This window comes from Camelus bactrianus, chromosome 13 (genome assembly GCF_048773025.1).
Source record: "Camelus bactrianus isolate YW-2024 breed Bactrian camel chromosome 13, ASM4877302v1, whole genome shotgun sequence".
Lineage (NCBI taxonomy): Eukaryota > Metazoa > Chordata > Mammalia > Artiodactyla > Camelidae > Camelus > Camelus bactrianus.
The window spans coordinates 69140896-69152779 of NC_133551.1; the positions used below are offsets into that span (position 1 = coordinate 69140896).

The following is an 11884-nucleotide window of genomic DNA, read 5'->3' on the forward strand; positions in this document are numbered from 1 at the left end:
TAGTCAGTGAGTTGAAGAAAATAGGCTAATACATTTAAGAAAGATTGTAAAAAGGAATTTATAAAACGGATGCTTTCAAAAACTTTACTTTGGGAAGCCAGAAAACCTAGTTAATCAGAAATTATTTAAGGTTCATTTATTAATGATTCACTTATTAAGTACTTAATATATATCAGGCACTTATACATTTTTCTCATTTAATATTCATAACAATCCTGCTTAGGGGGAGGGTACAGCTCAGCAGTAGATGCACGCTTAGCATGCACAAGGTCCTCGGTTCAATCCCAGTACCTCCATTAAAAAATAAAATAAAGTAAAAAATTAATTAAAAAATACATCAAGAAACCTAATTACCTCTCCCCCCCTAAAAAACAATATTGTATATGTGCAGTTAACTGTAACAATTCTACCTAATAAAACTGAAATATGGGGAAAAAAAACTGGAAACCAAAACAAACACATAACAACCCTGCTGGTTTGACATTATAACCCATTTTAGAGATGAAGAAACTTGGATTAAGTAATTTGTCCAAGGACACAAAGTAATAAATGACACAGCTGAGATCTGAAAACTGCTGACTCCAGAGCATGTGGTCGTAACGGTGACCACTGTGCTATATGTCACTTTATGCACTGTATGTCTGCCTTTTGGCTCTGATCGGACTTTGGTGTAAACGCATTACCATCTTAAATTATGCAATGGCGCAATGTTTATGTTCTGCTATTGGGTCTAAATGTCAGCTCCTAGACTACAGTTTTCAGCACACCACCTCGCATGACAGAAAATGCAACTGTCCTTTGTGATGAAGAAACTGTTCAATCCAGCGGCTCCCGCCTGATCTCAGCCTCTCGTTCATTCATTAGGCACCAACAGCAAGCATCTGACCGCCCACCACATGTGAGATGACATGCTAAACTTATTTCCTTGTCTTCAAGAACTTCTTTATTCCATCTCAGGAAAGCATTTTGGCAAATCTGAGTACCTGAGTGCCTCTCAACAACAGGTTGAAAATTTCTGTTTTAGGAAAAGTGAGCTGATGGCTTTCAGTGGTGAACTCTCCAGAGAAGCCCGGGCCCCACAGCCCCTAAGGCTGAGCTTGCTCCTTGTTAGTTACTCACAGACAGGTCTGCTAATGCCTCCAAAACACGCACACACACATTTCATTCAGTAATTCCAACTTTTAGAAGTTATTAAAATAAATACCCTCCCTGGGTCACTAAAATTTTCCTGGCCCTGAGTGGTAAGTGTGAACAAAAGAAAGCCTAACCTGTGATCAAGCGCGGTAACCACGGCCATCAGAACATTATGGGTTATGGGCTGAATTGTGTGCCCTCAATTGTCACGTGTTGAAGCTCTAACCCCGTCCCTCCCAGTACTTCCGAGGGTGAAGGTTGGAGATAAGGCCTTTGAAGAGGTAATTAAGTTCAAATAGGGTTGTTAGGGTGGGCCCTAATTAAGTATAACTGGTGTCCTCTATGACGAGATCAGGTCACAGAAAGAGAGAATGAGACACAGGACCCAAGCAGACACAGAGAGATGACCCTGTGAAGACACAGGGAGAAGGTGGCCGTCTACAAGCCAAGGAAAGAGGTTTCGGAAGAAACCAAACCTGCCAACACCTTGATCTTGGACTCTTAACCTCAAAAACTATGAGAAAATAACTTTCTGTGGCTTAAGCAACCCAGTCTGTGCTGTTTTGTTACGGCAGCCCTAGCAAATCAGCACACAGAGTGAAACGACAGCTACCGTAAGGATAACCTGCAAGTCCTACCAGCGTTAAAACTGGTGCTTGAGGGCTGCTTTGTTCAACCAATAATTTCTAAGCTTCTCCTATATATCAGGCCCGCAATTAGACATTAGGAGATTAGACAAAGCTTCATATTAGTAATGCGGAATGAAAGTGGCTTACACATCTCCCCTCTCCAAAAATGTGTCCCTGTAAAATACCAGTCATCACGAAACTGAGAAGAGAAATCACATTAACTGTTTCTTTTCCCCCAGATCCCATGTTCAGTTGATGTAAAAGTCACCTTCTCCTATACAAACATCCCCCAAGGAACAAAATGATCTTACCCAATCCTTCCAGTTCTTGGACTACTTCTTTCCAAACAGGCTCAATATGGATGCAGCTAAAGCACCAATCGGAGGTGATCTTAATGAGGTAGGGTTTCTTAAAGCTATCTGGAACCACTTCATTCACATAATGTGAAAAGTGCAATAAATATTTTTCATCAATCGAGTCCCGCCGCTCAGAATTAAAAGGGAAGTGAAAAAAAGATTCGTCAAAATAAAAATTCTCGTGGAAATGGCGGAAGCGATACTCTCGCTGCTGCTGCTTCTGGTAGCCCTGGTTCTCCCCGGCGTCTCCGTAGTGGTCGTATTGTGATCTCTTTTCCTCATTGGAAAGAATCTATAAAGAAAGGGAAAAAAATTAGAACTCCAGAAAACAAAAAAAAGGATCACCCAAAGAACTTTTCCTGTAAGCAGCTTGGAAGACAGGACGAAAATAAAATGTGAAGTTACAATTTTAAATAGATGTTTTAAAAGCAGTTCCTCAACACACCAAGAAACTCTTCTCTCAATAGACACATAAGTATTTCAAGATCAAAATACTTTAGTCATTTAGGTACATATGCTTACCTTGGCTTTAAAGATTTTGAGCTATTGTAATACTAAACATATCAATAAAACAAATAAAACTTAACACTGATCACTAGGGATCAATCACAAGAAAATAAATGACTCAGTCACACCATGTAAGTCTGATTAATTCAAACGAGGGCATGAAAAGCTCTGAACAGCGAAAAGTAGCCACAGAATTGAATTCAGTGATTGTATATTAGCTGACTTTGTTTTACTTAGAAATAACTTTGAAGTCTAAAATTCAAGAACTTGTTTTAGGATGACATATCATTGTATAAGCTACACACTATTTGTTGACGAATATTACGCTACACAAATCAGAAAGCCATGGACTTATCTTTCACGCATACTCCAGACCAACTCACTTAAGCTGATACGTTGGAAAACTGGTGAAAATCTTGTGTTGAAATGTATTTGTGGGAGGGGCAGTACAGCTCCGTGGTACAGCATGTGCTTAGCATGCGCAAGGTTCTGGGTTCAATCCCTAGTACCTCCATAAAAAAATGAAAAAATAAACAAAAATCTTAAAAAAAAAAAAACTCTGAAAAAGTGTCTATAACCTTATGTCACTTTAATAAATGCAGGCAAAACAGTCTGTGACTGTTTAAATTTCTAGTATATGTGCTGCTGAAGTGAGCATGTAATATACGGAAACAGAGACATACGTTCAGGGTGACTTTACAATTCCAATTAAAGTCTTCAGCCCAGTTTTTCCAAGAGCTGAGGGTTTAGGCATTAGTTTCAACATAATGAATGTAGTCAAATATGCTGTCTCTATCATCATCTAGAAACTTTCTGAGAGAACGTTACAAAACTGATCACCTAAGATATACCTCATAAGGGCTAATGGATGCAGCACAAAGTCTGACACGATACCTCGTAAGCCTTGCTGATTTGAATGAACTTGTCTTCTGCTCCAGGATCTTTGTTTTTGTCAGGATGCCTGAAACACAAATGGGCAGGCAGTGAGAATGGATTTAATGTTTTACACACGTTCTGTTAACATCCTCACACAATTCACTACATCAGAGGCAAACGGAAGGGCATTCTGTTAGGACATTTGCTTAAAAATAAATGGGAGGCGTAATTAGTTGCTTCACATGACTGTAATAAGTGAAACTATGAAATAGGCAATTTGTTCCCAAAGTGCTTCAGCTGGGCACATTTTCAAAGCACCAGAAAGCACCACAGCCTTTCCCTGAGGAAGGGCAGGATATGTACCTGTCTCGACACTGCTCCCAAACACTGCTGGAGCTGGCTCAGGGCTAAAGTCACTTTAAGAACCAACTTCTTTTCCCAAGATGGCAGCACTTTATCCCAATGTTAGAATGATATCAATGTAGGTATTTCTTCTGACAACTCAGGCAGACATAGGAAACAGCTTTTAAGATACTCCATGAATTTGTTTAGTAACAGCTGTGTTCCAACTGGTATCTTGCTGCTGATGTTCAAATGAGAACATTTTAGTTTTCACTGTTACCCCTGATTATCCCATTCTGCCTGATTGCCTTTTACTTACAAATGGATAATGATTCCAAGGCCACACGTTTTAAAATGTGAGAAAAATCTACAGTTTCTGCAAAGTGATTTCAACTAATATTGGAACTAATATTTGCTATTATACACAGCTGGCAATTACCTGTAATCCTCTTGCTGCCGTATGTTATTCTGTAATCTTGTTATGTTTATATCAGTTTCAGCTTTGGGGATTTTAAAGTCTTGGAAAGTAGGGGCTGGGTTTCACTTCCTTAGAACCCCCTAAGATCTAAGTCAGTGTTTTATACCAATAGATTTTTCAATGTTCATTTTATTGTGACACTCTATTACAAAACTTATTATCATTTTGGTAATCATTTCTGCTAACTTCTAGTAAATTTCCTTTAGCAAAGGTTCTGGAAAGAGAAACAATCCACTGGGGAGCAAATGACTAAAAATAGCACCAAGTACATCAGAATAAAAAACGTAACTTGACCAACTTATTCCAGCAGGAACATGTTTGAATGAATTCTATCAGTATTCTGACTTCTCTAAAAATAAACAAACTTCAAATTGTTGGTTGTTGAATTTAGACATCATTCCTCCCTTAACTATTTAATACTATTATGAATATCAGTGGGAGAAAAAAATCTCAGCTAGGTGTAATGAAAATAAAATGACTTAAGGAAACAAGATGGTGGTTCCAAAGTATGTTTCTGGATGACCAGAAAAAAAAATGTTTTTAATATTCAAACTTAGGCCAAAGGCTGAAAAGATGAAAATTATGCAATGGCACAAATGAAGATTTAAACATACAGAACTCTGTAGGGGGAGAAAGGAAGGGTAGGAATGGGCTTTTAAGGAGATTGAACCAAAGAGAGTATTGAGGGCAGCTGGGTTAAAAACCACAGATCCTGAAACAGGATACCAAGATCCAAGAATAGGGAGGAAACCTCAAGACAGTCTTAGTTTAAAAGGACTATTTTCCTAATAGTGGGAAGATACCACAAAGTTGAAAACATTTAGAAAAGGATAAATTCAGCTCTAGGAAAGTACCATCCAATGCTATTTTCAGTGTATATATGAAACATTTCACAGGTTGCAATATAATACACATCTTTTAAATTTCAAAGTGAAGAAAATACTCTACTTGGTATCCACTGCCTGTCTAGTGATACCTTTAAGGGAAAAATAGGTAGAAAAAGTAATACAGTAAAGTATCAGACAAATCGTTTACTGTTCAGGTGTCTGACCACATTATACCCATTTGCTTAAAATTAAATTTTATGATGCCCTTTTCTTGGGATAGGAGTTGCTTATTTTGTCAATGTAGATGACAAAAGAAAAGTATCTAAGATAAAACTTAATTATTGGGAGAAAAACATAGTTTTTCTGAGATAAAAAGTAATTTAAAATGTTTCAATAAGCAAAGGGAAAACTCTTGAGAAGTGTAAGAAATCCTATCAAAAAAAGTGAAACACAGCAGAGGAAGACTACAAATCCAACTCAACAATTAACCATTTCCCCCTCCGACAGCTCATTCTGCAAAGTCAAACTGAGTAACTGTTATTTTCAGTGTACAGTTGATCCTTGAATCAGGTCAAAAACCTGCATAAACCTTACTGTCGGCCATCCGTATACGTGGTTCCACAGCTAAGGATTCAGCTGACTACAGACAGTGTAGTACTATTTACTGAAAAAAATCTGTGTGTAAGTGGACCTGCACAGTTCAAATCAAGTTGTTCAAGGGCCAATGGTATATGAAGCCATTACAAAACGAAACAAATTGTTTTGCTGATAAAATACTGCCATAGCCCCGAAATAGCAGAAAAGAACAGTACAGTGAAAGTACAGTTAAGTTAAAATTTTAGACTTTCACTGGATGATACTCTATATATTTCTAGGGTGATGAACTACTCCTAGAGAAAATCTAATTAAGGAAGAGAAGCATATGATTCACTTAATTAATATTATAACACCCCTTTCAGCTCTGAAAGACAGAAAAGTCAAAGCTATACATTTGAATAGGTCCACGTACCCAAGCTATCATTTCTGCTTTTATTTTTTTTTATTTTTAATTTAATTTTTTTGGGGGGGAGCAGTTAGATTTTTTAATTTATTTTCTAGTGGAGGTACTGAGGATTGAACCTAGGACCTTATGCATGCTAACTAACCCCCCACTTCTGCTTTTAAAATGTTGTAAAAGGCAATACCCTGTCCAAAAGAATGTTGCTATCTTATGAATTGATGGCAGGTTTATGCATCTGCTTTAAATACAAAGAGGCAAGAGTTCAAAATGATGTAGAAAGCAACGTGGCTGTAGAATTTCTGGAAAGAGGCCATGTGTAATCACAGATTGTTTTTAGTATCCAGTTCGGGGCTCCTCACGAAGTGAACATGGTCTAAAACAGTTATGTATTCAAAACATTCAAAAGTGTATTTTAAACTATCTTTTACCTTGATTGAAACCAACTGAACACTAAGACGCATCTCTCACTGGAGAATGATGGTGTCTGGCAGAGCCACGCACAGCCTGCAGTGTCATCTGCACATGGCAGCTTTGCTCCTGTGGAACCTCCTGCCCGTCCTAACATTAACCTCCTCACCCTCACTTCTGCCCAGATGGCTAAGTGATTAAAAAGCAAAACAGCCATAAACTACCTGTTGGTGCAGAAGGTCAACCTATGGAACCCAGAGGTAAGAGGGACTTGACAACACTGAGCCTAGTTCCTCACCCGAAAAACTGGGACAGCAATATCAGCCTGCACAGGGTGATTACAAAGTTTAAACAAGATAAATAGCGGAACCTGGAGCCTAGCATGCAGTAGGTGCTCATTGACGGTTTCCATCCCAAACTTTCTTTCATTACTTATGGTTGGTTCACCCCGCTTGCAGTCTCCTGTGTGCTTTCCATCCTTTCATTCCCCCAGCTCCCCGGCTATATAATCCAGCACTTCTACTTCTCTGTCACGTCCAAGGTGCTGGTGGAAGGAAGTAATGTCTGTCCAAAATAAGTTTTAAATTTACTGATATCCTGCTAATTCACAAACACGTGTATATTCTCTAGCAAATATGATATCTACGGGTAAAATTAAGATTTTTCCATAAGATAATTTTCAAAGTAATGTACTTAGCTCTTGAATATTCTGTTTAAATTGAGAGACAAAAGCTCTTACTTTAAAAATTTTTTGAAAGCTTAAAAACTAATAATCTAGAGAATAGGAATGGATAGTGTTCCCTTTAGCAATGACACTCACAATGAGTTACTTTATGAATAACATATCATGGGAAGGGCAGCTTATCCATTGTTAATTAGTTTTTTTTTTTTCTAGTGGAGGTACTGGGGATTGAACCCAGGACCTCGTGCATGCTAAGCATGAGCTCTACCGCTGAGTTATACCTTCCCCACCCATTGTTGATTTTATATATAGATATCATACATATATATATTTACTTATTTATTAATTAAAGTTTCTGCCTACTTACTTTAACATTAAACAAGTGAACAGTATCAAGGCAATTCTTTAAGCTTAAGAATTCCTAAAAGGGAGTTTCATAGTAACACAGGCTTTGGATCTCATCACTAAAAATGATAGAATAACATGAATATGAGTTCTCCCACATAAAATACATTAGACAGATATATATTATATATTTAACAAACATAGAAACAGAGACAAATAAAAGCTAACTATAATTGAGCCTTCATTCTCCTGCTAAAACTGCTTAACTTATTGTAAACTGCTATTTCTTTGTTTCACCTACCATTCCCGGGCGAGCTTCTTATAAGCCTTTTTAATATCAGCCTGACTGGCTGTTCGGCTGACCCCTAGGACTCTGTATGGGTCAAAATCCAACGCAGACAGAATTTGCAGGATCAGAACCAGAACTATCAAGAATTGCCAGGAAATGCTCAACTTTTTCACTTCCATTTCTCTTCCTTTCCAGAGCTGAAATAATTGAAGAGGCAATATGTTTTAGTTGTAGAAATCTGGACAGTCTTGCTTCTTAGGTAAAGGTGTAAGACATAAAGATGAAAAACAAAAGACATTTTGCAGGAAAAGTGCCAAGCTGTTTGACCATATCTTTTTCAATGAACAATCTTGCTACTGTTTTTGATTATCACAAATAAGAACTATTACAGATGAAAAGATGAGCAATAAGAATTAATAGCAACTCTCCAAAATCCTTGGATAAGAAGAGCTTTAGAAATGACTGAAAATGAGTAAGATGAGGAAATAATAAGCAAATGTGGGAAAACATACATAGGGAAGTCAAGGCAACTACATCTCTAATATACTAGTTCACTTATTCTAACAATAATAGTTTAAACTTAAAATACGTGGTTTGAGAATACCTCACTAAGCACATGTTAAATAAATTTATGAAATCGTAAGATTTACCATGTGCAAAACTACAAAATGAGATAGTTGTGATGTTCTTAGGAGTTAAATAAGTACAAGTATGAAGGTGAAACACTAAAAAAACTGTGCAGTTACAACTTGGTATGCCCCAATTCTATTCTTTCTCACCACACCCATTCAAACAAAAAAATACGAACTTGTTCTTTAATCATTAGCAATACTATCATTTCTCAGATGAGAAAAAGTGGTGAGAAGAAATTTAGTTTGCCACATAAAGGGGATTAATGGCAAAGACTGTAGACCAGGCATGGTCTTCAAATGTTAAAAGTCCAGATCTGGTGAGTGTAGTGACAATTCATTGTGGATTCTGCAAACAATTCTGGCTGGTTAATAAACAGGATAGTGTTGTATTACACAGACATTAACACTCTAGGACTATGATCTTTGTGATATCATACAATGATTTTTCAAGGGCCATATTTATCTTGACTTCTCACAAATCACTGAAGTTTTAAGGATCAAGTGTCTAATGTGATACTTTACTTAAGGAAGGCAAAACTGCTAACTGTGGATTTTGACAAGTGGGAGTCTAAATGCTGCCTAGGAGTCCGCTTGAAATTGTCTAATCTGATGGCCAATGTTCAGGACTGCAAGTATGTTGAATAAAATTCTAATAAAACAAGCCGGTTTCTTTCTTGTTAAGGTAACCTACCTATTCTGTCCTACAACACAAACAGTACGCTAAAACTGAGGTGATTTAGCTACTGGTTAAGCACATGGACTCTGGATCAGACTAACATTGGGATCTGTCCTCCACTTCTTTGTGACCTTGGACAAGTTACTTAAACTTGCTTAGTCTCAGTGTCCTCCTTCATGAAATGGGGGTGAATATCATCCTGAAAGGATCAAAATGAGAGTTAAATGTATACGAAGGATTTACTACGCATAGGGTCAGCAGCCAACAAGCGGTACTTACTACTATTATTTTTTTCTACCATGCAGTGGGACCAGTGCCTTATTCAACTGTGTCAATTGCCTCCAGTTAGAGGGCCCAAGTGGCGGGAGGCTGCGTTCTTTTGCTGACAGCTCGACCGTGCCGGCCCCAGGGCAGGAAACAACCAGCACAACAGGTAGGCTACCGGCTTCAGGCAGTACCTCCTGGACCAGGCAGCACCTCCTGGACCAGGCAGCCACTCCCAGACATGCCCCGCCTCGAGCTCCCGCTGGAGGTCGCAACCCTCCAGGAGACTGCCGCCTGCCCCGCCGCCCCCACGAGAGCCCTGGGCCGAGCCCTATCGGCTCTAGGTTCTCCCCAGGCCCAGCAGGGACCCGGAACGAGGAGGAACTGACGGAAGATCCCTGAGCTTGCCCGGTCCCGCCGCCTCCGCGGCTCCGCGCGTCACGCCGGGAAAGAGTTACCGGGAAAGGGCACCGGCCTAACCGGCTGCAGCGTCCACGCTCCAGTTAGTCCGCCGGGCCGGGAGCCTCCGGTCCTCACCAGCGCTCGCTGGGGCCTGGGGAGGGGAAAGAGGAGGGGACTAGACGGAAGGGAGTCACGTGACATTTAAAGGCCCCGCGCATCGAAGGCGCGTACTGAACGGGTCGAGGGCGTCTACTTTGCGAATCTGTTTTGACCCTTGCCACCCGCCGTCTGCGCGTGGACCCGGCGCGGTTGCCATAGGAACGAGGCGCGCTCTTCGGCTGGGTCCAAAGGGATGGTCGTGACCAAAGAGGCCAAAACGTGCCTCCTAGCGAGGCAAAGTCGCGGATGCATGATGGGATATCAAAGAGACCTCCCCGATAAAGGGAGGCGTTTCCACTTCTACCAGGAGATGGCCCTCATGTAGCAACAGTTGCTAAGGTGGGGAAGCAATCGCTGGTCCCCGTTCTCTTCAGCCCTATTCATAGAATCCTAGGGCGTCAGAGTCGGAAGGGACCTTAGGGATCTTTCTAGTCCAACTCTTCCGTACGCTGATGGAGGAGACTGAGGCCTATAGAGGGGCAGGGACTTGCCCAAGGTTTAGAATCCAGAGCTCCTAATCCCATTTATCAAAAAGCGAGATCCACTTGAGAATGTGCTAGATCCTGTCCTAAGCAGGGAAAAGGATATGTATGTGGTGATGTGGGGGCAGTGGGGGAGAGGCACAAGTGAATGAAATAAACTTTCATTGAGCCAATGACGTAGGTTCCTTGGGGATATAAAGAAAGAGATTTCATATCTCCTTGCCCTACTTTTATTTACTCTTTATCTCCTTTGCATTTATCACTACCTAACACACAGTATCTTTTATTTATTTGTATCGTTTATCATCTGTCTCCTCCCAGTGGAATATAAGTACCTAAAAGCAGGGATTTTTTCCCCTATTTTGTTCACTTATATATTCTTGGTGCCTTACAGACTTTGGCACAGATAGGGTCTCAATAATATTTGTGGAATAAATGAGTGAATGAGGCTGAGGTTTAGTTGCTCGGGAGAATACATTCTAAAGTAGATTTCTGGTTGCGTGTGGACTTTGGGTTTTGGATTTAAACCCTGCCTGCCTCTACCACTTACTACTTCTGTGGTATTGAACACTTCCTTGAGCCCCAGCGTCCACATCTGGAAAAAGGGGGAAAAGAATACCTCCCTGGTAGGATTGTAGTCAGGGATAAATGGGATAATGCAATGTAAAGTGGCTAGCACAATGAGAGAGATATAGCAAATAGTCAACAAACAGGAGCCATTAATTTTTTTGTATTTATATTTTTTGTGTGAGAAGTTCTTTTTTTCTAAATTGAAATATAGTTGACTTAGGAGCAATTTTTGATATGAGGAAATGAGCTGTACAAACTGGTTGTCCAGAGGACTAGATTTCTGCCAGTTTTTTTTTTCTTTGTGGGAGGTGCTAGGGTGGGAGGGAGGGAGGAGGGGAATGGAAGACTAAGGTGGGCTTGGTTGGATGAGCCATCCAAGTTTGGAGCAGTAAATGAGGAGATCTGGGCACGGGGACGGGAGATTTATGGTTTTATTGGGCGCAGGGGAGTGTGGCTGGAAGGGAGCCATGCTCGGGTGTGGGTTGAATGGGACGGGACAGTCCATGGCTTCAGGGATGACACTGTCTCTTACTTAGCGGTGTGGCCCGCTCAGAGTCTCTGAGAAAGCAGAGCGGCAGTGAATTCTGGCTAAAGGCCCTTGACAGTGACGTGGGAGTGTGTCCTGGGGGCGGGACGGGTCCTGGGGAAGTGGAGGGGCCCAGGGGCGGAGCCGAATGGGCTGGAGGTGGTGCAATGACAGGTCCTGGGGGCGGCGCGATGACGCGAGGATGGGTCCTGGGGGCGGTGACGCGGGGAGGTGGGTCTTGAGGGCGGTGCGGTCATGTGGGGGCGGAGCCCCAGGGGTGAGGGGGATATGGGGGCGGGG

General features: G+C 40.8%; 1 protein-coding gene across 3 annotated transcripts in view; it reads right to left on the reverse strand.

Annotated features, from left to right (window-relative positions):
* The window catches only part of DNAJC16 (DnaJ heat shock protein family (Hsp40) member C16), a 34335-nt gene extending 24211 nt beyond the window's left edge, over positions 1-10124 (reverse strand). Inside the window, exons 1-4 of one of the 3 annotated variants that reach the window (XM_010957500.3) lie at positions 9904-10124; positions 7886-8070; positions 3521-3587; positions 2075-2411 (exon numbers count right to left, since the gene is read on the reverse strand). In XM_010957500.3, the coding sequence (XP_010955802.2) occupies positions 2075-2411; positions 3521-3587; positions 7886-8052 (571 nt within the window). In that variant the 5' untranslated portion in view covers positions 8053-8070; positions 9904-10124. Of the gene's footprint in view, positions 1-2074; positions 2412-3520; positions 3588-7885; positions 8071-9282; positions 9378-9460; positions 9872-9903 lie in introns of those variants that run through there. The other 2 variants (XM_045518503.2, XM_045518504.2) reach the window with 2 other exon arrangements.
* Positions 10125-11884: the final 1760 nt, after the last annotated feature.